General features: G+C 36.1%; 1 protein-coding gene across 1 annotated transcript in view; it reads left to right on the plus strand.

Annotated features, from left to right (window-relative positions):
* PIGK (phosphatidylinositol glycan anchor biosynthesis class K) overlaps positions 1–26,722 on the plus strand; it is a 72,138-nt gene that overhangs the window by 6,810 nt on the left and 38,606 nt on the right. The window contains exons 4-9 of the mRNA XM_042804783.1: positions 1,460–1,595; positions 2,859–2,970; positions 3,325–3,421; positions 3,766–3,883; positions 4,664–4,774; positions 9,459–9,631. Of these exons, the coding sequence (XP_042660717.1) occupies positions 1,460–1,595; positions 2,859–2,970; positions 3,325–3,421; positions 3,766–3,883; positions 4,664–4,774; positions 9,459–9,631 (747 nt within the window). The remainder of the gene's footprint in view (positions 1–1,459; positions 1,596–2,858; positions 2,971–3,324; positions 3,422–3,765; positions 3,884–4,663; positions 4,775–9,458; positions 9,632–26,722) is intronic.

The following is a 26,722-nucleotide window of genomic DNA, read 5'->3' on the forward strand; positions in this document are numbered from 1 at the left end:
ACTGTAGGCTTAGTGATGGCTTAGTATGGAATATTTGCTTTTGAGTATAGTACAAAAAAATGGGTTACCACCTGACTATCTCAGTATATCTGCAAGGCATGTATTCAACACTTGATTCCAACTAACTCACTTTTAATGTTAATCTTTTATAAAAGTAGTTTTTGTTCTGCTGTGCATGTATGGAGGAAAAAAATGATCTATCTTGATTTATCTTCTGTGGTTGTCCTCCTCTGGTTTTTGTCATTATAGCTTCATATTTATGCCAGCATTTTATTCCTGTTGAAATAATTTAGTTTCATTATTTCTGAGGATTTCTGTTTCTTATTTTGGACAGCATTTCTCTCTCCTTTTTTTATTTTCTGTTTTATTTTGTGTGTGTGTATCATGTGGAGTGCATCACCACTTAAGAACAGCTTTACTCTTAAAATGCTCGTGTAGACATATAGGTCAATGATGACAAGCACAGGAACGGTGTTTAAATAGCAGGACACAGTTATAAATTAAACTTTGTGAGTCTGAATTAGCAACATTCTTTGCAGGATACAGAGCTTTCCTTTTGTAAGCATTATTTGGGAGAACACAAGTATCACAGTCCAGGAGAAACTGTATCCAAGTCAGGGTTATTCAAGGAAAGGACTGACTTCACCTTGTTCCAGACATCTCTGGCACATTCTTCCTAGTGCTAACAGTCTCCAGTGACTATTTGTTTATTTCATATTTTGACCCAAAGCTGCCCCTGCCAGGTGAAATACAGATCTTTGTCTGCATGCAAGGGGGAACAGTTTTATAATGTGCTGGGTGTTTGGTTTTTTTTTTTTTTTTGGTTTTTTTTTTTTGTTTTTTGTTTTTTTCTTGGTACTATGAAATGCTTAGTTGTTTTATTCTCTTGGTACTATGAAGAAGACAAAATGTCTGGTGTCAGCCTATTTGTGTTCTTCAGGAAAATTTCATTAACACAGATAATCATACAGTAGTGTATCAGGTGTAGTATAATGGTTTGAGAAATGTTCAGGAGCTCAAATTTAATTTAAAATTGTCATAATGTTTTTAATTGATCTGTCTGAGAAGGTGCAAACAGGCTGGGATTTCTTATGTGGAGCTGCTTGAAACGATTTAGTGCCCTGCAAAAATCTCCAGATTTTTTAATAAAGATTTCTGTCAGCCTAGGTCCAGGCAATTCTATATCATAAAGTTGCTAATGTCAACTACCCTCATGCTCATCCTTGGCATAACTTAATCCTGTAGATAACAGCTAGCTGCATTTCAATGTGTGGTATCTTTATAATAGGATGTACATAAGGAAATAGGGTATAACTAAGCGAAGTTCCACTTACAATTCCAGGAATCTTCTTAATGTTTTAAGCTATTGTTATATTTGTGGGACAGTGTTGTTATAACTCCTGTTTGACTGTTATGTGAAAGTAGAATGGCTGAAATGTTTTTGTCTTGTTTTCCATAGTCACATTGTCCTGATGCTGGCAGATGATATGGCATGTAATCCCAGAAATCCCAAACCAGCTACTGTGTTTAGCCATAAAAACATGGAGCTGAATGTCTATGGAGATGATGTGGAAGTGGATTACAGAAGCTATGAGGTGACTGTGCTTTAATTGAATCGCTGGTCTTTGTGTTGGTTTAAAGATTTATACAATATCTGTGAAGTCTGAGGAAGTCTTTCTATTGATGTTACTGGTTTTGGGCTAGGCTTTTATTATCAACTGATAGGTTTAAAACACATACCCCTACCCCCACCCTTGATACTTGGTTTTGTATTTGAAACTAGAAACACGTTGTGTACTGGCTCGTTTAAATAATGGAATCTCCACAGTTAAAAAATATGGAAATCCTTGTATGTATTAGGAATACACACATATTACTGAAATTTCTCTTTGGAAATGGCTGTTTAGCGTTTCATCTTGTAATCACTTAATACCACTTGAGAAACTTTTGATGTGCAATTAAAATGTTTATTAGGGAGACGTACTTATTTTTCTAATCTTAAGCATATGCTTTTGTCAAAATAAAAGCCATAACTTAATCATTAACATAAAGTAATTACTATATAGAAATCTGCATTCTATCACCTTTTCATTTTTGTGTAATATTCCTTCAAACAGACAGTGTCTTTACCAGTTGATCTTAAATTGGACATCAGTTGCATGGTTTAATAGTGCTATATAATCATTACTAAAGGTTTACAGGAGCATATTTAAGTATATTATAGGTGTTTTATTTCTCTGAAACTTTATATAAAGAAGTGAAGATACCACACTGAAATAGAGGTATGTTCTCTTTGTCACATTTTTTCCTGACTATGGATTTGTTGCTAGCATTTGAGCTGTATACATGTGCATGAACAGGAAGTGGTGTTTTATAGGATGTTTTACAGTCACTGTCCATATGGTTTTTACCTGATCACTCAGACTTATGTAACCAGAATTGATCTTTTTCCTTTCCTGAGCTGCAGAGAGAATTTAAACTTTTAGTTTTTCATAGTAACACACACGAATGTTGGAGCATTTTGAGTACATGAGCATCTTTGGCAAAATAAAGCTATATGCTGACAGGTTTTCAGATCAGTAAAAATGTATTTAGAAATTATAATGGCTGTAGACTTACTGGATATAATAAAGCAACAGGCTGATGTTAGTGGAATAGAGTAAAAGGTACCATATGGTTGTGAACATGCAGTAAAACCTTAAACAGAAAATGTCTCTTTATGCAGTTCATACCATGCAATATTAAGTCTTGTTAGATACAGTGCATATGTAAATGTTCCATTATTTAATTAATGTAACCCAGCCTAGAGTTGTTAATATTTTTCTCTTTAGAAAGTTACTTTATGCTTCTATTTGTAGGTTACTGTTGAAAATTTCTTGCGTGTATTAACAGGAAGAATCCCACCAAGCACACCACGATCTAAACGTCTTCTTTCTGATGACAGAAGCAATATTCTAATATATATGACAGGTAATTACAGGTTTCTGTATACAATTTATTGATGTTTGTTGTTCAGTTGGATGGGCCTGTTTGAAAGCATAAAATCCCATTGGGAGTCCAAACAAAAAGATCAACAAAAGGATTTTTTTCTTTTTTTTAACATGTCATACTAATTAAGAAAAAAACCTGTAAGGCAGTACTTAGCAACTATAGTTTCCAGTTTAAATGATGTATCTGTACTGTTCTTACTGTACTAATATTTTCTTTTGTTGGAGTCTGTTTGGAGAAAGAGAATTGGGTTTGCCTTTTTTAGAAAAATGACCAACTGGGCTGAATATCTCCATCTAACCTACATACTTGCATAACTTCTGATTTTTCTGCCAGGACATGGTGGAAATGGTTTCCTGAAATTTCAGGATTCTGAAGAAATCACAAATGTAGAACTTGCTGATGCCTTCGAACAAATGTGGCAGAAAAGAAGGTAAGATAAAAAGCATTATTTAGAGGTTACGTATTGTATTTCATGAACATGCCTGAAGTTTTACCGTCAGGCATTGCTTACCTTCAGCAGTGATACTATCTGTTGTCCATAAAATTGCATGAGACTTTGTGTTCAGTAAGAAGAGCTTTAATTTTTGTTTTCAGCTTCACTGTAGTTACAGCTGCTCAAATGTATTGATTTGAGTAAACTCTCATCTTACAGTCAGTCAGTGTGAACTCTTCTGTTCCTTAGGTTCCTAGCAGCTGACCTGGTAACTAAAAAGCAAAAGTATGTGTATGTTGTTTAAAGAGATATGGGTAAAGAGGCTGTTTTATTTCTTTCAGGTACAATGAACTGTTGTTTATTATTGATACTTGTCAAGGAGCATCTATGTATGAACGATTCTATTCACCTAATATAATGGCCTTGGCTAGCAGCCAAGTAGGAGAAGATTCTTTATCAGTAAGTAGATTTTTGGGATCCAGAAGGCAGTTTTCAGATTGCTTGAGTTAAAAGCACAGGTCCTATTGACTTTTAAATAAAAATTTCTCTTCTAATTGCTGAATGTGTAAGATATTTAATTACAAAGTGTGGTTTTGACAAAACTTGTAAGTGTACGTTTCCTGCTTCTTTTTGTGTGCTGTCCCAAAGAACCATGCTAATGATGGGTTTCCGTTCTTGCTGGCCAATTTATGCATTGCCTAGGACAGGAAGAAATTTTATGGGAAGACTGCTGAGAGATATGCGTAGGGAATACTCAGTCTAGGGCTTCTTTTACACTTGATATTAAAAAAAAAAAAAAAAAGCCACTACCTTTCACCTGCTGTAATTATATCCCATCTGAATTACAGAAGGAATGATAGGAGAGAGATCCTAGCCCAACCAAAACTAGCAGGTCAGGATTACCTGAACCTCTGCAATGCAGTAAAGTAAGATCTCTTCCAGCCCTGTTTTCCAAGTCCTAAGAAGCTCGGGGCAACCCACAAATCTGTATTGGACCACTAAGAAGGAGTTGCCTGTTTTTTCACCAGGACATAGTCTAGAAAAATGAAGATAAACTGTATTACTCAGCTTGCTGACAATATGTTTCTTCATGGCTAGTCATTTTCTTTGTGTAATTTGCCCAAGAACAAAAAGCCATTATGCTTAGCTTTTGTAACATGCCATTACATTCTGTTCCCTCTCTGAAATACTGAGTTCTCTCCTGCAAATGCCTAATAACTGCTGTGTGTTGTTTTTAAGCATCAACCAGATCTCGGGATTGGAGTTCATCTTATGGACAGATACACATTCTATGTGCTGGAGTTCTTGGAAGAAATTCATCCAGCCAGTCAGACAAATATGAATGACCTAGTAAGTAGAATACTCAACATTCATGAATATGTTAATGAATTTAACAGTTTCAAAACTAATTTATTTTGTCCATAGGGTTCTCCAGGTGCTTTTTGTTTTCCTGCTGTTTCTTTTGGAAGCAGCTTTGGGGGGAGGGTCATTTTGCCATTATTGAATGTAGTTGTAGTGTAACTCTTCAAGGATTGCCCTCAGTGTGGAAGTGGTTTGCTGGCTACGGAAAAAAAATAACCAAAGATAGCCAGATTTTTTTTTTTATTCATTGGAAAATGAATAAAGTATTAATTAAATATTAATTTCAATACAATGAGGTATTGCATGTGAAAAATGGTAGTAGGAAGCTTCTGAAATCACCTTAATGGATAGCAGACACTTTGTACATCTGGAAAGGCAACCATTGATACTGTTTTGAAAAGGTGATTAAACAGTTAAAATTCTAATTGTGCACTCACAAATGCTTGCAGACTAATTTCTCTATATATCTGCTTAGATTCCAGAGCAAGATATATCCAAATTCATCAATATTTGGAGTTAATTATATCTTAGGTAAATATTAATTGTAGCTTTCAGATATAAGGCAGGAGGAAAAAAACCCCACAACCAGATAACCCATGACAAAATTTATGAAAATGACTCTATAACAGTTAGATATATACACTGGTGAGATAACATAAAAAGTAACTATACTTTATTTATTAAACCTTTATACCTGTTCCAATACTAGTTTCACTGTAGTAATACATTATGCTTCGGTGCCGTGTAACTGTAAATCCTGTCATGCTGTGTCAGCGATCTAAGAGCCACTGCTTACAGAACACATTGTCTTTGATTCATTTCTGTGAAAGGAGCAGCTGCTCAAAAGTTTTATGCCACCCTCTGTCTACAGAGGATGGTGTTAGCCTGGCTGCTAGATATGTAGTGGAATTCACTCTAAACAGCCCACACTTGACAGATTTTATGTTGATACAGAATTGATTCTGTGACTAAGATTCAAGATTCTTTTACTGCCATGGGAATTAAATTCTGTCCTGTAATTTAATACCTTCTGATCATGGGACAGAGATAACTTTAAAATCTTGTTGAAGAAGAATATGCAAGTTCTTTGTTAAGTATCTTCTTCCAGCCAGTTCATTCAAACAGCACTTTAGAACTCTATTCTGTAAACCAGAAGATGGATTGATGTTAAAAAAAAATAGTAGTCATAAGAAATGAAGAGTGTTTTCTACTGTGTAAGACACCATCTGGGAAGCAGTATAACTGGTCTAACATGCTAGATATTAATACAGCTGTGAAAAGTGTAGAAAACTTGTTAGCTGGCCAAGTAGTTTTACCTTTTCAGCTCTTGGAGAAAATGTCTAAACATTCTCCCTTGCATTTTTGGTTTTGCTTATGTGCCAAATACACTGGAAGAGCTATTGGAATTATCCCATACTGGTAAATTCTTTGTCATGTAAGTTATCTTATCATGTATTGATCTGCTTATTGTTGCTCTGGGAAGGGAAAAGAATAGACCCAAATATATAATGGTTTGTAATGATCATGTACAGAGCCATAATATCCACGTATTTCAGCAAATGTGACCTCTTGATTTCAAGTCAGTGCTTTTCAGAGATTCATCTGAGTTCTAAAATGTTACATGGTTAGTCCATGGTAAGGATATAAGACCATTTATTTGTCAACAGTTATAGGGGGTACTTTGGCCCTGGAATGCACTGTTAGTGTTGTGCTGGTTTAAGAACAAAGACCTACTTCTTATCCAAGTCTGATTTTTTTAAAATGAACAGTTTCTAAACTCAGGATAACATATTAAGTGGCTCACTGAGTAGCTTCAAAATTATTAGCTGATGTTTAGTTGTTTGATCTTCTGATATGTCAAACGCTCTTTTAGAGCGTTTATTACACTGCTTCTATCCCATCACCTCTTTACTTTTCTCCAACCACATTTAAAACAGCTTCTCTTCACATTCACCTGAAATTTGGATATTGCAATCCTGCAAAGAATGAGACATCTTTTTTCATAATCCACTCCACCTACTCCCCACCTGCTCCATCTGTGTTGCTAAGGGATAGCATAAAGCTGTGCAAATGACTGGCTTTCGGTTTGATCACAATTCCAAAAAAGTAAAGACTAAATTGAAATGTCACACATTTGAACTTTTAAAAGAAGATTCAAATACATTTCTAAATGAGATCTCATTTGTCATAAAATACCTAAAAATGTTGTTAAGAAAAGTCAAGATAATAAAGTTCCCATTTTTGGGATTTGTTTAGCTTTATTTAAATAATATCTTATTTAAAAAAAAAATGGAAAAATCGACACATGAACAAATGTATTTATTTAGCTAGTGTTTGCCTTTCCCTTTTTTGTCAGAAGACGGCAGTTATTAGTGTTGGTCTGCTGTGGTGTAATTGCTTTGCAGTCCTCCTTTTCTCACACCGGTACTAGATAGGTGGATTTTTAATACTGAGGTTGTCTTCTCGGTGCCATTGCACATTTTTGTTCAAGATTCATCTCAACATCTTTCGGTAGTAGGTTGTTGTGGGACAGGTAAGAAATAGTTGGGTGCAGTATCAATTTCCCACTTTCTGTGCTGATGCAGTTGTTTGGGGACATTTACACTTTCCTGAGAGCTTGGAAGAGAGACTTAATGTTATAACTGCAGTATAGATTTATGCATCAGATAGTGGGATTAAAACAAATGCTTAGATTTTATAGCTTACTTCAGGGACTTAGGTTTTATGTTTGTGCCCTTAGCTGGAGCAGAATTGAAGAAAATTGATTGCATGTTGGTGAAACGGAAACTTAAGAGGGTTTGTGTGCATTGATAAGTGGCTTTGTATGGGAAGCATGATGTTGATGAGTCTAGTTTGTTTTCACTTCACAGGGAGGGTAACAGAAAGATTTGGTCTGCCCCTCTACTTTAGCAGCAGCCTAATGCCATATGCTTACAGGCTTAGACAAAAAAGACAAGGTATGAAAGAGAAACTGTAATGGAGCAGAGGACAGGAATGGGGACATAGAATTTGTCCTATATGAGGGAAAGCCAGGTACATTGTTTTCTCTCTAGGAAACTTTTTCAATGTAGGGCTCTGTCCTAAGAGAAGGAGCCACACAAACCGATGTATTTTGTGTCAGGCTAAGCACAGAAATTTTGCTATTAAGTATGGGCTGAATCTCACAAGCTTTGTCAGTCATAAACTGGGATAGTTGAGGTTGCATCTGCATTGAGTTAAGTAAGACCTGTGATTCTGTCCTAAGAATGCAACCTTCTAAGAGCTGACTCATGATGTAATTAGGTATATGAGCGCTAGATCCAGTGACCGATGGACCTGTTTGTGAAAGTCACTTGGAGAATATAAGATGAGTGGAGATGAGCACTGTGTGGATAGAAGCGTCCTTCATAGTCCCATACATTAATCTGTCCTGTTTAATGTTCTCTGTTGCTGGAACATACAAGGACTCATATAACCTATACTGTTACCAGGTGATCTGGGGGCTGCCCATGAGACTGTTGAATGAACAGCAACATTTGCTCATAAGCTAGTGCCTCTGTCTAGCAGGAATGTGTGTCTAGCTCCTGTGTCTAGTTGGCTTGTGTGGTTGGTTGTGAAATGCCTTCTAATGACTGAGATATGAACTCATCTTCCCAAACTCATCAAGGTGGCCAGAGAGAGTGAGGCCTTGGGTTGCATTTGATGGCACTTTAAGCTATGTAGCATTATTAGTAAAAATGCAAACATATTATTATTTATTATATTACATTATGTGCATTACAAGATCCCTTGAAATAGGGAATCTATCCAGATGGGAAATATTAGAGACTTCTGTGGTGAGTGTGGTAGGACTTGTGCAAAAAGGCATTGTGTCCAAAAAGCATTGGTTTTGCCTTGAATGTCTGCTGCATATGTAATTTTGTTATTTAATAGGCATGTTGTCTTGTCATGTACTCTAAATCTGCTACTGTTATGTCTACTTATTTTCTGCAAATGTACTTTTATATAAACTGAGTCCCTTGAAAACAGTTTTTAAGTGTTCTTCTTGTCTTCTGGGTGTTGCAATGCATGCTGGATATAGTGGATCTGATATGTAGACAAAATACATAGGTAAAATAAATAATAAGGTGTATAGATAATTTGTAGGTTTTAAAGGATGTCTCTGCGAACATAAAACACCTTTGATATTTGAAGATCCTAATTCTGCATTAATTTGTAGGCTGTAAACTAGAAATGCAATCAAAATGTAAATTCTTATTTCTTTATGAAGCCTTTACTATTAGCTACTTATCAAGGCTTGTTTAATCTTGTCTACCTCCCTTTGGTAAATATGAAGAATTTATACCCACTTGTGCTTTTTGGAAGGTTATAGCAGCATTGCTGCATCTATATTCAGAATACTTTTGTGCATTTAACGAATTAGATGTAATTGATGGTTGGCTTTGACAGAAGCATTTCTAAACACAAATGGCATAATTGTGAGGATAAAGGTTTTCTGAAATGCATAATGAAGATGTTTATGCCTTTTAATGTTTTTGTTCAGTCATTATTTTCGGCTGTGGAGCTTGTACTGAAATTAATGCCAGTTATGTGTGGCATTTATTTTTTTTTTTTTTTATAGCGATTTCATTTTGGAAGGTAGAGACTCTTGATGAATGAGGGACAGGATATGATGCTCCACCTTGGTTTCCAGTTTCAGGTCTGTCCAAAAAGTTTGTGTGTTTCCACGCCTGGGCACCGAACTGATCTCTTCCGGCGAGACCCGCAAAATGTTCTGATAACAGACTTCTTCGGCAGTGTGAGAAAGGTGGAAATTACAACAGAGACAATTTCTTTGGACCGTGACTTAGCTGGTTTTGAAAGCAAGTAAGTAGTCATCTAGACTTGATTTGTATTGCTTTGTGCCACAGAAAGAGAATAGTCATATAACTGTCAAGGAAAGAAGAACTCTGATTTCCTGTAATTTCTTACAAAGAATCAAGGAGTTAGTATGGACCTGCTACCAACGATAAAGTTGGGGTTTGTCAGCTGAAAACTTTGTTTAAAAATGTTCACCCCTTTATTCAGTCTTGTAAATAAATATTGCTAAAGACTAAGGGGTGGATGTCAACAACAAAAAAATTAGTCTGAAATTTTCTTTCTTCCTTAACATTTCTTCTTTAATGTGCAGAAACATTTTGTTCCTGTAAATTCCTGCTTATAATAGTTTGCTCCCTCAGATAAGCTCTGAGTATAAGCCATCAGTTAGTTGTTTCATAGCAACTAGCTTTTTAAGAAATGCTTTGTTTCTATTCTGTGAGTTCTCTGACTTTTGACATTAACTGTCCTGAGAATTTCTGTTGCTGACATGCAACAATTAATTTGAATAAAATTGCTGGTGCAAGTTCATTGAGAGAAGTTGTAACAGGGCTTCTATTACTTTGTGGATGAAGAAAGAATTATAAACTACTTTGTGTTTTTGGTATTCTGTTGCCACCTATTGGGAACATGTAACGGAAGATGTGCTTGTACTGTAGAGTTTATTTAGCATTGTGCTTCCATTCCTGTTGCATCTTGTATGTTTCATGATAGCGTCTTCTAGTAGGGGAAGAAAAATAAAAGGATTGAAATAGTTTACTGTACCAGGGATGAAATATTTTTCAATCCATAAATGAATGTAAATTATTGTCTACTGTGTTTATTGTTGCTCAGATAAAATAAGAAGTTAGTGGATAGCAGTTTTATTAATTTTAAAGTAGTCGGGGGAGGTTTAGACTGGATACTAGGAAGCGTTTATTTACTGAGGGGATGGTCAAACACTGGAACAGGCTTCCTAGAGAGGTGGTCGATGCCCCAAGCCTGTTGGTGTTTAAGAGGCATTTGGACAATGCCCTTAATAACATGCTTTAACTTGGTCAGCCCTGAAGTGGTGAGGCAGTTGGACTAGATGATCGTTGTAGGTCCCTTCCAACTAGAATAGTCTATTCTAGTCTAAAGATAACAGTAATTCTGGTCCTCATAATTAAAAATACCCTACACAGTTTAGTGTGTTTCATATTTTACTTTCATGCTGTATTTTTGTCTGTATCATGAGCTAACTATATGTATCTTAAGCTAATTTTGTGACTCCTCAGTTTAGAATAGTATTTAGTGACACTAAATTTGTTTTTTCTCTAAAGAATAAAAAAGCTTTTGGCAAATAACAGACACTTTGCCAGACAAAAACCGTGATGAAAACTTAACCTGTGTGGATTTCTAATTTATGGCCAATTAAAAGGAGAAATAGGTTTTGGATAACTTTAGTGTTCTGAAATGGGAAATGACTGATTGGGATTTTCAGCTTTTATTTTTGAGTTAGTTTGGCGCCAAAATACGAGGGCTTTTTTAGGTATCTGACATTCTACTGAATTGGACACATGGAAACAATGTTGAGAAATGGGCACTCATGCACTGAGCGGAATACTATCCTTGAGAACTGTTCTGTTAGTTGATGAAAGCTGTATTACATTATCATGGCAATTCCAATTAACTTAAACTTGTGAAGTTGGAATGGATGGGAACATGCTGGTTAAACAGCTAAATAGTTCTCCTTTAGCTTTAGACAGTTAGAATGTATATGCCTAGAAATGGAAACACATAGCAGCTGCTGATGGAATACTACTCTATCATGTCTGTTATGTGTATGGCCATTTTTAAACAGTCTCATGTAAGTTATTCATTGCACTATATTCAGATTCAATTTAAAAAAAAAAAAAAAGTACTTTAATTCTTAGTTTTCTTGTTACCAGTTAGGAAGACCTTATAGAGAGTGTGTTTTTAATGGAGAAGAAAGTATGGACTTTGTAAAAAACTGATGAGAAATTGTAGTATAGCTGTGTACATAGTGATGTGGAGTACTTAAATTCCTTAAACAGAATTCTGAGGTCAGTACTTCTTGGTATGACAGAGATCTGTTTTGCTACAACAAATTTAAGAATTATATCTTAAAGTGAATTTTATGTTAATGCTTTTTTAAAAATGCAATTTTGAAGGATCTGTTCTGCAAGAACTAGTTAAGCTGGTTTTATTTAAAGCGTATTATAAACATTACGCACATTTATTTCTGTGGGTGTTAAGTCAGAACGCTTCAGAAATTATGTGAATAGATACTACCCAGATTGTTCCAAATTAATATAAGAATGACCATTGAATGAGAGAATGTGGGTGCATATTTGTAACCTCCTCAGTGTTAGTTAAACCATTCTGTGCCTTTTGGGATACTACAGATTGCACCCTTACGTAAAATAGCTAGGGAAAGATGGGGCTAGCACAGAATGATCTTGTTCATGCCTAATAGTATTTCAGAAGCCTTTGAGAAGAAGAAAAAAAGTCATGTAGAATTGAACTTGTGTCCCTTAAGGGTTTGCAATAAGTATTTACCAGGAAGTATTTGACAGATCACAACTATATAGCACTGATACAAATTTTGTTGTATTACATTGGTTACTGAGTGTGCAGATCTTTTTTTTTTATTCTGATAAAATCTATGTAGAGTTATATTTTCCTCTTTTTTCCGTCTTGCGTTCCAGTTATGTTTTTTTTATAGGAGATAATTTGCAGAGGTTTTATTGGTTTAATATTTGATATAGTGTCTTGGCTTCATTCCTTTATGAATCACTTTCTCTTTGATTTATTCTTCCTTCAGTGTTAGCTTGATACCTTTTTCCTTTTACACACTGGTGGCAGTAAAATGCTACAGAATATTTGTGTTACTGAGCATAACCAGAAAATGAAATACAGACCTCAACTCTGACACAATCTCAAGTAGTCTGCATTAGATCTGATTTGTTTTAAAGTTGCAGGTGATATGTGCAGATAAGGGCATTAAAAACCAAATGAACTAAAGAGATAAACTGCTGATTACACAGATAATGGGAAAAGAAGATGCCGTCATGTGAGGCATGAACATATATTGTGAACATACTGTTGGCAGACTGTTCAAGTTTTCATCTAACCCACTGCTGTGACTTTGCCAAATCTTTTCAATAGGAGTTTGTTCTTTGTTACACAATTGCTTAGCAGTTACTTCGTAATAGGGATCTACTCCCAAGCTCAGCGTGAGCTATAGCTGTGCAACCGGATCAGAACTGGAAGTTTCATGTTGAGCACAAGCCCTGACATCTGATGAGTGAGGCCTTTGAAGTTTGCTTTGGCTTTGGCTGAGACTGGTACAAAGAACAACTACTAATTAACCAAAAGAAGAGGTTTTCTTTCTATCCACATAGTAGTATGTGAATATTTGTCAGTAAAAGCGTTAAAAAAATAAAAAGAAACCCCCTCTGCTGTTTCCTTTCTTCATAGCAGTTTCAATCTAAGCTATGTTCACTTCAAAGGGCTTGTCTGCAGCTGCCGCAGGCCTGACTGGGTTTGTAGATGCCAATTTTACCTGAAAACCCGACAGTCTAGGGGTTCTGGGGCTTCAGCTGATTAGATTTCGTTTAAATCCCCATGAAAGAGCAAAAAGTAAACATTAAGGAATAGAAGAAATCCTGCAGCTTTGGAGAAGGAGCCTTGCAGAGTTCAGTACATCTAATAAATTAGAAGTGTGTCTCTTAAACTTGGATTGTAACTCCACAGCCAGTTGGAACACTTTCTCCTTCTCAGCTCCTATCATGAGGAAAAGATGTGTATCAGCAGAAAGCGTTGGTAAAAATTGGGATGAATATTTCTCTTGAGGGTAGTAAGAAGTGAATTAAAGACAGTGTCATATAAAATCACCCTAGTTTCATTGCTTGTGAGAATTGGGCTTCATATTTAATACTTCTCTTAAGAAGAATTGTGGTACTACTGGCAGTGATGATTTTCCTAAAAATAAACAAACGGGCCACTTATGTTAGGAAGGATGCTTGTGTAACAAGGAATAATTGTGAGTAATTGGTACATTTGCAGTATGTTAATAGCTAATGTTCTCTCAATCTATTTTTTTTGTGCGTTAGTGTCTCTCTTCTGTCTCTTTCCTATCTTTTCTTCTTTGTCATCCAGTTTTTTCAATTTTTCAGTTTGATGTGCTTAATAAGTAAAGCTACTCTTGCATGTTCCTGAATCCATGGGGATCCAGTTTGTGAACCAATAGGTAATTTTCTTGGCTAGTAGAAGCTGTTCAGCTCAGTGGGCTTTTCTTAAAATAAAAAAGGCTGGGTTTGTTCTGAAACCACCGTTATTTTTTTACCAAATGCCTCAGATTTGTAATTCTTTTAAGTTTTATAAATAATTTTTAGGACTAATTCTGAAAGGTCTTGTTTTCTGAGAAATCCCACTTCTCATTTGCATCCTGATTTACTGTTACATCAGTGATAAATTCACATCAGCCTTTTTTTTTTCCGCCTCCCTCTTTGTATTTCCCACCTATTCATTCTGCAAAGGCTTTGAAAGGTAAAAGTTGCTGTATTTGTTGTGGTGGCTGCTGCCGCTCTGCGTTGCGGAAAACGGTTTGGGCTGCCCCTCCCCACATGTACCTTCCGCGGAGCCCCGCCGCCGCGCCGGGGAGGTGAACGTGTGGGGGCGGGGGCGGTGCCGGCGGGCGCCGGCAGGTGGCGCCATTGGAACGGGCGAGCTCCCGCCACTGGCCCGGCCCGGCGGGAGCGCGGCGGGGCCCCGCCGTTTGTAGTAATCCTGCTTGTGGGGGGGGGTGTGGTTCCCGCCCCTTCGACCCCGCTTGGTATGATCAGTTTGAAACTACTTTAGATGGGGAGGAGAGGAGGTGCACTTTCTTTTTTGTTGTTTGTTGTGCATTTGGGGGGATAATGTAAGGTTTATTTTCCACTTTTCCCACTGGACAGCAACCCTGTGGAGATGTGTTTCAGTTTCAGAGTAGTGTATAAATAGAAAAAGTACTTAAAAATTAGCAGGTCTCTACTAATCTGTATTAAACTGACAGTGGGGTTATGAAGCTATGAGTTTGAGGTCGCATTTTTTTTCTGGAGACATCTTCACAGGGATTTCATATTTTTTTTTTTTTTTTCCCTCACAAAACACACTAATCAGTTGCACGTGTAGTGTATTTTCCTTTAATGTTGTACAATTATAACAGAATGAATTAATAACTGTGGATTTTCTGACCCATGTGTGTTTTAATAGCCTACAAGTAAGTTAAAAAGATAGATGAACTAATACTTGCTGTTAATATTATTGCTATATTTCTTAAAGTATTTTGTAAACATATTTGTGTTTTCTTCACTTACCTAAAGAGAGATCAGTGTATACATACATTCCTGTACCTGTTACTGAAAAAGAACTTTTCAAGGTAATGCAACTAAAATTAATATGAAGGCTATAGTAGGAAAAATTATGTAGGAGAGTACAATTTCACTAGTATAACATCAGTATAAATAAGGGTGGTTGACAATATCTAAAGGAACTGCAGGTATAAATTGTGTCGGGAAGACTTTAAATACATGTAAGTGCTATGCTCGGTAATTATAGTCCATGTTTAGCAAGATGTTTTAAATAGCAGCTTGGAACAATATACTATTTGTTCATTTGAAAGGATTTTTTTTTTTTTGACCATGCTTTTTGCCATATTCTACTTTTTTTTTTTTTTGTTTGTGTGTTTTAAAAAAATAAAAGTTTGTTGTAAAAAAAAGCTCCAAAGTAGGATTTTCTTTTTGATTATTTTTTTCCTCTCTTCCTCCAACTTTTAGGGAGGTTTTGTGTGGCATCCTGCATTTCTTCTGTGAGGAAGCCTTCAACTATCAGTACCAGATTGTGCTGTTATCATTTCACGTTGTTTTCAGTAGAATGCTACTTTGCTGAGCCTACATATAGTTACTCCTATGTATAATTTTAAGAGGCATTGACATCAAAACAAACCTCTTGGTCTGTAGAGGTGCTGTGAAGCATGTGCAAGTCAATGGCAATATTTTTTTTAACTGCAGCTTTTGAATCAAGTCCAGAAGCTACGTGTTGTTCATAACACGTATTGACTTGTGTTGACTTGTGCACATCACAGTGTTAGGTAATGGACAGGTAATGTCTAAAATTGTTGCATGGCAGATTTAGAAGGAGGTCATAAGTAAATCTAGCAGATTTTAACATCATCTAGATAGCTGAGAACATCCAGAAATCATAGTATGTTCAGTCTAGGTTTTGTATTTTATTTTCCTTTACCCACTCCTTATTATGTCTTTCCTATGTAGCATTCTTATTTTGTATCATTATTTCTTCTTCACCTCTTCTGCCTTGTGTGATCTTTACCTGTTGTCGTTTCTGCAGTTGAATGGGTTGCTCTATAAGTCTAGTCTCCTGAAGTGCTTGTTAGTCTTTCTAGTGCTTTTTATATGGAGGGCCTGGTTTGATCTTCTTGCTTTGATGTCCAAGTGCTAAATACAAATTAATGTATGTTCTTAGAGGTACTTCTGTAGTTGTGTCCTGTATGTTGCTGTTCAAAAAGACCATGCGAACAGCTGTAGTATTTGGCGTAAGTCTGACCAGGAAATATTTTCATGTAATTTTGGCATGTTTTCAGCACTTTCAGATAGCATGATAATTTAAATAATGTTATATTACTATTATTTACTTCCTGTCAAAAATACAGCTTCTGTTGCTGTTTGTTAGGATACACTTTTTGTGTGATTAAGAGGAAAATATCTAGGAGGTAGGAAAATTGGGGCAAAGAGCAAACAGGCAGCTTGAAGCAGTGACTATGGGACTGCTAGGTCTTTGGAATTTAGTGGCCAAGCATATGTTAGCATTCCTTATGCCCCAGAAATGAATCTGGGCATATACTGTTGAGTCTCAGGGGCTCAAGCAACATTACTGGGTTTTTTTAATATGATATTAAGGCATATGCAAAGGCTCTTAGTCTTTCCCTGTTTTGATAATGTGAAAAAGCTTACACTTGTTTTTTGAGTGCCTGAGGGATTACCTTCCAGATGGTCAGAGATTTCTGCCACTGAAAATTCATGTCTTGTCCAAAGCTGTGGGGGAGAAGGGGGCGTTCTGCCTTCGCAACACATTTATATAACTGATGTCTAAAAGACCATAAAATGATCTCTGTCTGCATCTCCCAGCCCTCCCAATAGGAGAGACTTTTTCTCAAGTCAGGTGTTTGGTATACCAAAGGTCTTGTCATAGAGCTATTAAATTTGTTACTTAAATATAAGGTCTTAAAGCCCTATTGTTGATTTTGGTAAGCTGTATGATGGTCTGAAAGACAGTAAGATGTTGCCCTGCAGTGCTTATTTCTGAAGGCTCTATTACACTCAAAAGTTATACTTCATAGTGAGCATACTAAGGGCCCTGATTCTTTAGCAAAAAAAGTGACATGTGAGTTGTGAGAAGAGCTGAGCTCCAAAAAAAGTATTGCATTATTGCTAGGCATCTCTTTTCCATCCACATAGCTGTTTGAATAGACTAGTGTGAATTTCTGACAATGGGAGAGCAAGGAAGTCACAATTGCATCAAAGGATGGAAAGAAAACTAGAGGTGATTACAAAAGGCGATTCTGATCACATAAAGAAATGGATTTACAGATAGCTTCCTGAACGCTGTTTAATATTACTTTACAAAATGAGATTGCTTTATGTGCTTGGTCAAGGGTATCAGAAATCTATCGAAATTGCGGGAAGGGAAATAACAGATGCTGAATACATCTACCAAAGTGCCCAAGTTACTGCTAAGATTATTGTATGAAATTTGTAGAACAGCAGAATATTATCTGTGTGGTAAGATTGATCTTGCAGGAAAAGAAATTCTGTAAACAAAGAACTTCCTGAAAATGGGATTTATTCAACATTTTTGCAGGCAGGAGGCCATGATTGCATGACAGGCTGGTATTGGTAAATACCAGACAACACAAGCAAAAAGTAATGAAACACAATAGTGTTTTGCATCCACTGAAGTGAAAAAAGGAAACAAAAGAGGGAAGTGGGATACAAAGGGAGTTGGAGGAATAGCTATTCAAGGGTTGGATGTGTTGTATCATCTTTTGAATTCTAGTAAATTTAATTCACTTGGCTTCAGTTACTATTTAGAGGTTCCTGGGGCTGCGATGGAATCCAGTGGCAACTGTGGATGTTCAGCTTTCATAGAATAGTGACAGCTCATCCCCATTGTGCCTGTTACTGTTAAAAAAGCAAGAATAAATTGGCTACAACTTTACATAATATTGAAAAATAATTAAAAAGCATGAAAACATTGTGTAGAGGTCAGATCTAACTTCAAACATAAAGAGAGTCAGGGTTTCTCTTCCACACAATGAACCAGAAGTTTGTACTGTGTGTATATGTGTAGAGGTGTGTTCATATTTTGTAATTCAGCACCGGAATTTATTACCACTGAAAGCAGTAAATTCTCATACTATAAATGGAACAAACATATTTTCATTGCAAACTGAAAATGCTAGGTTTTTATATAGCCAAACTATATTTATCTTTTTTATGGATACAGGAATGGTTCAAATCATTGGATGTCCAAAAAATTTAAATTGAAACCACCAGTATTTTTTAGAGAGTTCCACTTTTCCTTTGTATATACTATATGGAATTAGTGAGAGCACTGCATTACCTGAACAGTGTTCGGGTGACTGGCAGGAATGAGGATTTAGAAGCAAATTTGGAGAGCGAGATTGTGTCTTCCTCCTACCCCTACCAAGTGTTAGGGCATGAATAGTTTAAACCAGTAGTTCCCAAGAGAAGGCAAGACCACAGTGGAGTCTAGGATTTCCTGTCCTGTGGGGAAGTGGAGAATAAATGTTGAGTGTTGGTATTCACAGTTGCTTTAGCATAAATTCCTTGAATTATGTGATAGCTATTTTAAGTTTCTATTCCTACTGGCTAAAAAAAAATTGCTGCTGAAGTCTAGCTGACACAGAAATTTGTTCCAATACGAAGGGAACGGTTGATCAGAAACTGAAGCAGTTAACAATGTTACACCTTCCTCCTGCCTCCTGTTGCTGGATTTTTAATTTTCCAGTACTATTTTGTATGTAATTCTTTGTGTAATTGCTATGTAAAAATTACAAAAAAATTAATTCCTCAGGGACCAGATGCAGGGAAAAAGACTGAATAATACTGGCCATGTATTGGTACATTTTTAGACACTCTGACTGAGGATAAGGAAAAACTCCACTAATCTTTCAGAATTATCTTCAACAGATTGTAATCTTTAAATTGATGGTATGTTTTCAGCCTTTATGTGTTTCTTATGTCAATACTTTAAAAAATGTTTATTAGATTATTGTTTTTTCAGTGATGAATGATAAAGGCAGATGTTTGGAATCATACAGCTGCAGAAGGTGTGTGGACAAGTACTTTGTAGAAGTGGGCTACCTCTTGTACTTTGCAAAAATTCACATTTAACATTAGGAATCTGAGTATGCCCATCAAGTTATCCATTACTGAAAGTGGTTTTGCTGGCCTGGGACATGGCACATTCTTAAACCAAAGCTGGTCTCATTTGTGTTGCTATCAGCTATCAGAGTAAGCCACTAAAATGCATATCCCACATTGCGTATCCATACCGTAGCTGGTCCCAGGTACTTTGTTAGTCTGCGTAACTTTTACTCTGCTGGCATAGCAGAGCCTGCTGCCCTTTCTGGGGGGGAGATTAACTGCAAGGAGAGAACAGATGGTCTTTCTGCTCCTCGCGGAGGGAGGGGGCAGAACTAATCTGTGGCTGGGACGCGCTAGCCAGAGTGGCTGAAGGCGTCCTGCTGGACGGCAGGACTTGCTGTTCAGTTTGCACAGACCCCATATGGGCTCTCAGAAGGACAGGAGGGCTGGGGCTGCCTGGTGCCAATATGTTTTCCCCATGGCTACCTTCCTGGAACTGCAGGCCAGGGCGATGGTTCTGCTGGCAGAAGCTTCTATAGCTGGGGACAAATCTGGCTTGCAGATTATACATCTGAATTTCCTCCTGAAAAGCATGGAGCTCTGAAGGATAGGAATGGTTAGATTTTCTATGCAAGCAGAAAGATTACTTAAGTGTAAACTGCATGAAAGAAACACATAGGAGTATGTTTTTCCTGTAGTTCCACAATAGGTGTGTAAATTTGACAGGTGGGGTAGTACATATAATATTATAATTGTATTAAATAATTCAAATGAGAGAAAAATCAGAAAGGGTTACATGTATTCCTGGATGATTTCTGGTTCTGCGTTACCTGCAAGTGAAACATGTTGCCATAGGCATGTTTCAGCCACTCTAAAATTTCAGTAATATTTTTCTGTTTGAAATAGTAGGACAAAAGTTACATCTCTACCTATTTAGCAATTTATGACTCATTTCAGTTTGTGAGAATATAATGAACCCTGTAGTTACTGTAAGGTTTATCTCAGTTTAACTGTAGCATAATATTTAAGCTTCATGGTTCCCCACTGACTAGTATTTTTTTTTTTTTTCCATTGGTTACTTAAGAGTCTGAACCATGACTTCCCACTAGAATAAAATAAGAATGAAGACTTCTTGCTGTAGGTCTAAATTTTATCTGGGGAATTGGAGCAGAACAGCCACTAAGTGAAACAGCTCTAAATCTCAGCCATAGAGGACATAACCTCTGTTTCTTCTTTAGCTGTCAGATAGAGTGCCCTAGTTTTTTTCCTTTGTTTGTGATTTCCGTCTGATACAGTTTTTACTAATAGGTACATTATTACAAATTATTCTGAGCTGACTTCTATCTTACTAGATGCTTAGGAGCTTTTACAAATGTCTCCATAAAAATATATGGTGTGTCTGTAAAATGGATAAATCTGCACTCTGCTGTAATGTTTTAAAACTGGAAACTGTATGCACACAAAAAATGTGGTTAGATGGAAAATTTTCCTAAAAACAGAATATTGCTATGTGGTTTGCAAATCTAATGGTGCTACCGAAAAATGTTAGACTGCATATTAATCTGTAGGTTTATAAAGTAATTTAGGAAGGACAGGAGAAAGTATCATGCTAGCTGTGGCAGGAAGGCTTTTCATGCCATAGATTCAAAAATGGTTTATGTCAGCATTTATAGTAATAATTGTTGTATACAAGGGATGTGTGTTTGCTCAGTTACTAATGAGCAAATATCTAAGAAGCACCATGAAATCAGATTTCCCAGTTACCATTCTCAGGGGTGCTTCCATCAGCAGTGGTGGCTTTTGAAAGGTTATGGAGAGGGACATGCTTCCAGTTTGGTGATGGAGTGTGGAGGGAAAAAAAAGAAGTACTGGTGGTATACATATTCTGCAAACAGAAGGCATCCATTACTGGTCAGAAAATTCTTACTATATTGCACTATCAGGGTTTTATGCAAACATAATTATTTCTTTAACACCATGAGAAAGTATGCATGAGTCATTTGGTAATTATGTGCCAAATTATGACTGTTCTTAAATTCCGCTAATACTAAATATAAAGCATTTAAAATTACAGTGCAGTTCTTAAAAGATTATCATTATCACTGTATTAAATTTTGTATACACCTATGTGAGTTTTATCACTGGTAATAATAGATACAAGAGATGCCTTAGAATAATACTGATTAGTAAAGTGACATGAAATTATTTATGATAGTACATCACCCAAGAGATACTTAGGTTAGTTTTCAGATATCCTAGATAATTGTTTCTTACTGGTTTCTAACTGTTTCTTTCCATTTTCTCTGGATGTAAAATGAAGTCCTTTACAAGACACAGTGAGACTGAAAAAAAAAAAAAGGGGGAGGGGGGAGGTGGGCTGGGGGAAGGGGGAAAACTCATTTTACATGTCAGTGATTATATCATAAAATGTAGCTATTGAACGGACCTAATCGCTATGCAACTGTTGCCTGTGTCTGACAGCACAAGAGAAAGCTGTAGAAACTATGGCTGATAGAGATATTATTAGAAAGGAAATTCCACCTACTGAGGAAATTCCACCATCTTTTAATATGCCAAGTGAATATGCAACCTGTACATTGTAACAAACTGAAGTCTCAGTAAAGCTAGTGTAATATAAATTGAAACAGGGAATAATTAATGTATTAAAGCATTTTGTGCCTACTGTGCTCATCTAGTAATCAGATTATTTTTCTAAACGTAATCAGAATAGTACCAAAGAATAATTATATAATAAAGCTAACTTCACCATAAATTTGAAAAGAAACAAAATTGCTGAAATGAAGTGGAGCAAATTGTAAATTATTTATTTTCACTGGTTGTCCTTGTAAAATAAAACAGTAATTTTTAGGTATGCTTCTTTTCAAACTGAATCGAGGGGGGAAAAAAAGTTAATAGGAGAGAAGAGAATCAGAAAATCAATATAATTGGAAATAACAGCAATATACAAGTTAGTTGTCTATCCAAGTTAAAAAAAACATAATGTGTTTCCGGTTATGAAACCTGAAATTAAGGAAAATTTCCATATCCATAATAAAGGACAAAAAGGTAAATTATTATTGTTGAGGCAAATGGATATTAAATGCAACCCATCCCTAAACAAACTAATGCAAAATCATTCTCAGAGTTGAATTACATGAAATAGTTAGTAATTTTCTTAGCTTGCAAAGCCTTTCTATTTTTTGTTCATATTATTGATATTGTTTAAGAGGACAACAAAATTAAAGATGAAATAATTTTACCAGAGGTTGTTTCAATAGCCTACTCTACTGAACTGGACCAAACTGTCTCCAGCAGGGCCCTGCCAGTATACACTACAGAGTTATGTCAGGGGCCAGATCCAGGTAACTGTATTCAAGTAAAACTCTAGTCCGGGAACACTAGTTTTGGACCTTATTTAGTGAGGGAAGTAGTTAATCTGTTTGGTGTGGATTTATGTTTCTAATGCTCTGTCCTGTATGTTGGATGAATTTTGTGTAATTGTTTAATCAGCTCAGCCTGACTCAATCCCTGTGTTAGAGTTACTTTTCTTGAGTAAGGTGTGAAGTACTCAGAGAGGTGCTTCCTATCTGGAGCAGAAAAAGATGACGTTGTCGTGTAGAAAGTGCCAAGAAAGCATCTCCTTTGAATTAATTTAAGGAAAAGCAAAAGTTCAAGAACAAACCTGCATTGATGAATTTAGCCCAAAGCTTAAATATTTTTGGAAAAATAGATTTAGAATAGAATCTTAATAAAGAGCATTTGGAAATGGCTCAAGCCTTTGCACACACTTCATCTGTTTGTTGGCATATGCAGTTTGTTTCCTGTAGGTTATAGACCAACTTGATAACAGACTATGTGCTAATCTTAAAAAATACTTTATTAAAGTGACCAGAAGTATTTTTTCTGTGACAGGGAGATTTGAGCTGATGTTAATTTGTAGTAGTAGTGCAGGAAACAACTCCGTTCTCATTTTCTTTAGTTGTGTCCTGCTTAGTCTAGGTGAAACAGTAATTAATTTTCTTTCAAGAAAAAGTTACTACACAAAGTCCTTTGTTCCTTAAGCATTACTGTTTTTAAAAATTGCTTTATCTTACATTTACTGGTGTATTAATTAGTATATTTTACCTGCATAATATTCAGGTTAAAAGAAAGAAACAGACATTTAAAAAACAAACAAACAAAAGCCTTAAAAAAACCCATTTCAATTGCTAGTTTTCAGAATTTAGCAAAACATAATTTTTTCCAGTTACTACTGTGAAATACCAGGATTCTCATCTGGTACAGTATACAGTACCTTAGTCAAGGAACTATTGTGATAGAGCAGATAAGATTAAAAAAAAGTCATTGGGTTTGATGAAAACCTGCATGAACAGTGGGGGAAAAAAAGCCAAAGTTACCATAGCAACCACCAGTGCTTTAGAATCTAAGCGAAAAGAGGAGAAATGTAACAGAAAATATGAGGGCCGTTTCATAAAGCATTAAAAATTAAAAATGAAATTTTAAGGCAGATATGATTAATACTCAGCTTTTATCACTTAGAAATCCCTGATAAGCAGGAGATTGTCTTTAAAGTAAAAATATGAGGACCACTATTAATAAATAAGTTGTAGTGTTGGAGTCTGTTATACCCTATTAAAGAGATATTTTTGTGAATTTGAAAAATGGGTGAAAGTTTTATGAGGTCTTTTTGTTGTTGGGGTTTTTTTGTTTGTTTGTTTGTTTTTGTTTCTTGTTTTTTTGTTTTTTGTTTTTTACTGTATTTTCCTCTCTGCACACAGTTTTCTGAGTAACTGCACTTTTAACCTGTGTGGTAGAATAGTCTCTGAAGATGCCTTGCCTGATATAAACATGACCAAAAGTATTCCTAATGAACGTGGAATACCGTGAGTTCTTCATGGGATGGTACGTTGGGCCATCTGGCCGTGTAGCACTCCCTTCAGTACAGGAGTGGCAAAGGCAGCTTTAAAATTCTCGGACATCAAAATTTAAAGACAGAGCAGTGTTAATAAGTTTAGGGGTGTGAGTTGCCATATAGCAGGTTCATGTAAAATAACATGTATAGTCAGTTTTCTGTGCCTTTGTGTCTGAACCTATGTTCTGATACCAGTGATTAATTTAAATGCTCAGCTTTGATAACTCTTTTGTCTTTTTGCATGGAGTCAGCATTCTGCAATGATTTGATATTGGGTATGAAGTCTAGTGTTTTGCCTATATATTGCTTCACAGTTGTGCAGAATTAGATTTTATGTGGGTGAACTTCCAATGCACATGGGATAAAATTGCAAGGATCATTTCTTTTCTACTTCCTATGCAGCTATTAAGTCTTACATTTGATCTTAGTCCTCACAGAGCAAAACAGGCCCTGTTGGAACCTTAAGCAAATAAAACTGTGAAAAATGCACTTTAAAGTACTATCCTGAAAGAGGGCTTTGGATGAGTATTAAAACAATCTAAAAGTTTGAGTTCAAAAAGTGAAACAAAACCTGCTTTATCCTTTCTTTAAAATACAGTCTGACTCACTTGTTTGCCTTCTCTTCAAAGGATTGTGTTGGTGTCTACTTGGTTGTGGCACAGTTATCCTCTGACATTGTTAGAATATGATTCTATCATATAGTAGTAGATAGTACTTAACTGTCCTAGACAGTACTGTAGCCTGGGGCTTTGCAATACATATCAGTGCAGTTGTTACTAGTGTCTGTTTCTTCTGGAAAAAAAGGCATTGTTTCTGAGTAAACAGATTTTGCTTATAAATCACTGCGAAATGAAACTGTTTTCCTCTCCTCTCACACAGAAGTTTATAGAAGGCTAAAAAGTTTTGCGGTATTCCCCAAAGTCTTCCTGTGAATCCAAATAAACATTTGTAACGAGTTCCTTATTGTAAAGTGGGTATAGTATTTTTTTCTCCTCTGATATTGTACGAGTTACAAATATATGCCTATATTGAAGTGAGAGCTGAAACTGATTAAGCTGAAATCATGACATAATGAATGTTGTAAAAAAGAAAGGAGGTGTAAATTTCTGTAGGTACTTAATTAAGGTCCCTACTCTAGAAACTTCAGGTGGGAGAGCTAGAAGCGCTCTTTGGTGCTGATACCTTGTTTATTTAATTACCCTATCTAAAAAGCATTCTGTAGTGCCTGTATAGTATGATTTCTGCTCCAGATTAATTGCAACAGACTTCCTACTGCAGTATGTGATTTTTTTCCTGAGGAATAACTGAGATAAATGTATTCTGGATCTGTTCAGTGTTTAAATGCAAGTCTTAAATGGCATATTTAATGAATTCTTGTCTATTATCAGGTTGAGATTTGACCTGAGAAAATAACTTTTCCAGTGTGGCTTTATGTAGTAAAGTTTTGTGCTGGGGCAGTGCATTATAAAGCAGCCAGCTTACAAGCATGAGCTGAAGTGGAACAACCAGGAACTGTTATGACAAAGGCCGTGTAGGTGCTTGTTCCTGCTGCAGTTGGGCTTTATCACAGGTTGTTGCTGCTCACTAATGTCTCCTTTCCAGCAGAAGGGGCCCATTGTGCTGTGTGCCTGCCTCTGCCAGATCAAAAAGTCCTGTAGAAATCTTCCAAATCTCTCAGTGTGTGGCCTTGTTATTACTTTACACAATCATCTGTTAAAACTGTTGAGATTATGTATGGTATGTTCTGACAAGGTGCTGCTGACATGTACTTCAAATTAGAAACTCATAAACATTACATTGTGAAAGTTTTTTATGGCATCTCTGTTATGTTCCTGCAGAACTTAATACAAGCAAAATAAATAATGTTTTTTTAGGATTTTTCTGTGCTATGTCTTTATAGATGTGTAGAAACTTTAAAGTGTAGTGCTGTTAGTGGGTCATGCTGACTTGAAATATTAAGCATGTTGTGAGAAAATGCAGTCTGTCACTAATGTCATGAGGTAGAAAGATGACTGAGCTCTGACGGTTTTGGTAGATTAAACTAAACCCCACTAGGTGGTGCAAGCAAATAAATCACCTTGCAAAATACTTCGCTCCAGATGAATAAATTTGGGGAAAGGGTGTCTTTCACTAAATTAAAATATAGTCTTTGGTTTTTCATTTGTGATTATGTCCAATTGTTATTAAAATTTAACATTTAACTCTGTCTTAGACTGCCCTTTCCACATACCAGAAAAAAATGCTTCCTGGTTTTGGCTTAGACTTGCGTATCTGCCTTGCTTGTAGTGTAGGCTAATGTCACAACGCTGTATTCTTAGCTGGGGTGGTGGCTCGCAGAGGAAGTAGCAGAGGACTTCCACTGTCTTTTGCTGTGCTATCAGAAGTCACTGCTGTGAAATAATATCCTTCCTAGGGGCTTACTGAGACATTTTCAGACTTACCATCTGCTTGGAGAATTATCTCTCAGGATCTCGCTTGTTGTGGTTTTTCCTCTGCCAGTTTCACTTTGGATTTGTTTACCTTTACAGCAGTATTGTGTACATACAATTAAGGGTATTTATGAGAAAAACAGATTTCAAATAGTGAGTTACAATAGTGTACTGTCACTTTACTGTCCTGATAGAAATGGAGTGAATTTCCAGTAGGAAATAATTTTTGAAATATGCCGTTGGTCTGTAAGGGTTAATGTAGCATATAGAGTACATCAGTGGTTCTATTATGTTTTAGTTTAGAAAAACCAGAAAACCACAAAACAAA

Source organism: Tyto alba, unplaced genomic scaffold, assembly GCF_018691265.1.
Source record: "Tyto alba isolate M040663 unplaced genomic scaffold, T.alba_DEE_v4.0 Super-Scaffold_1000006, whole genome shotgun sequence".
Lineage (NCBI taxonomy): Eukaryota > Metazoa > Chordata > Aves > Strigiformes > Tytonidae > Tyto > Tyto alba.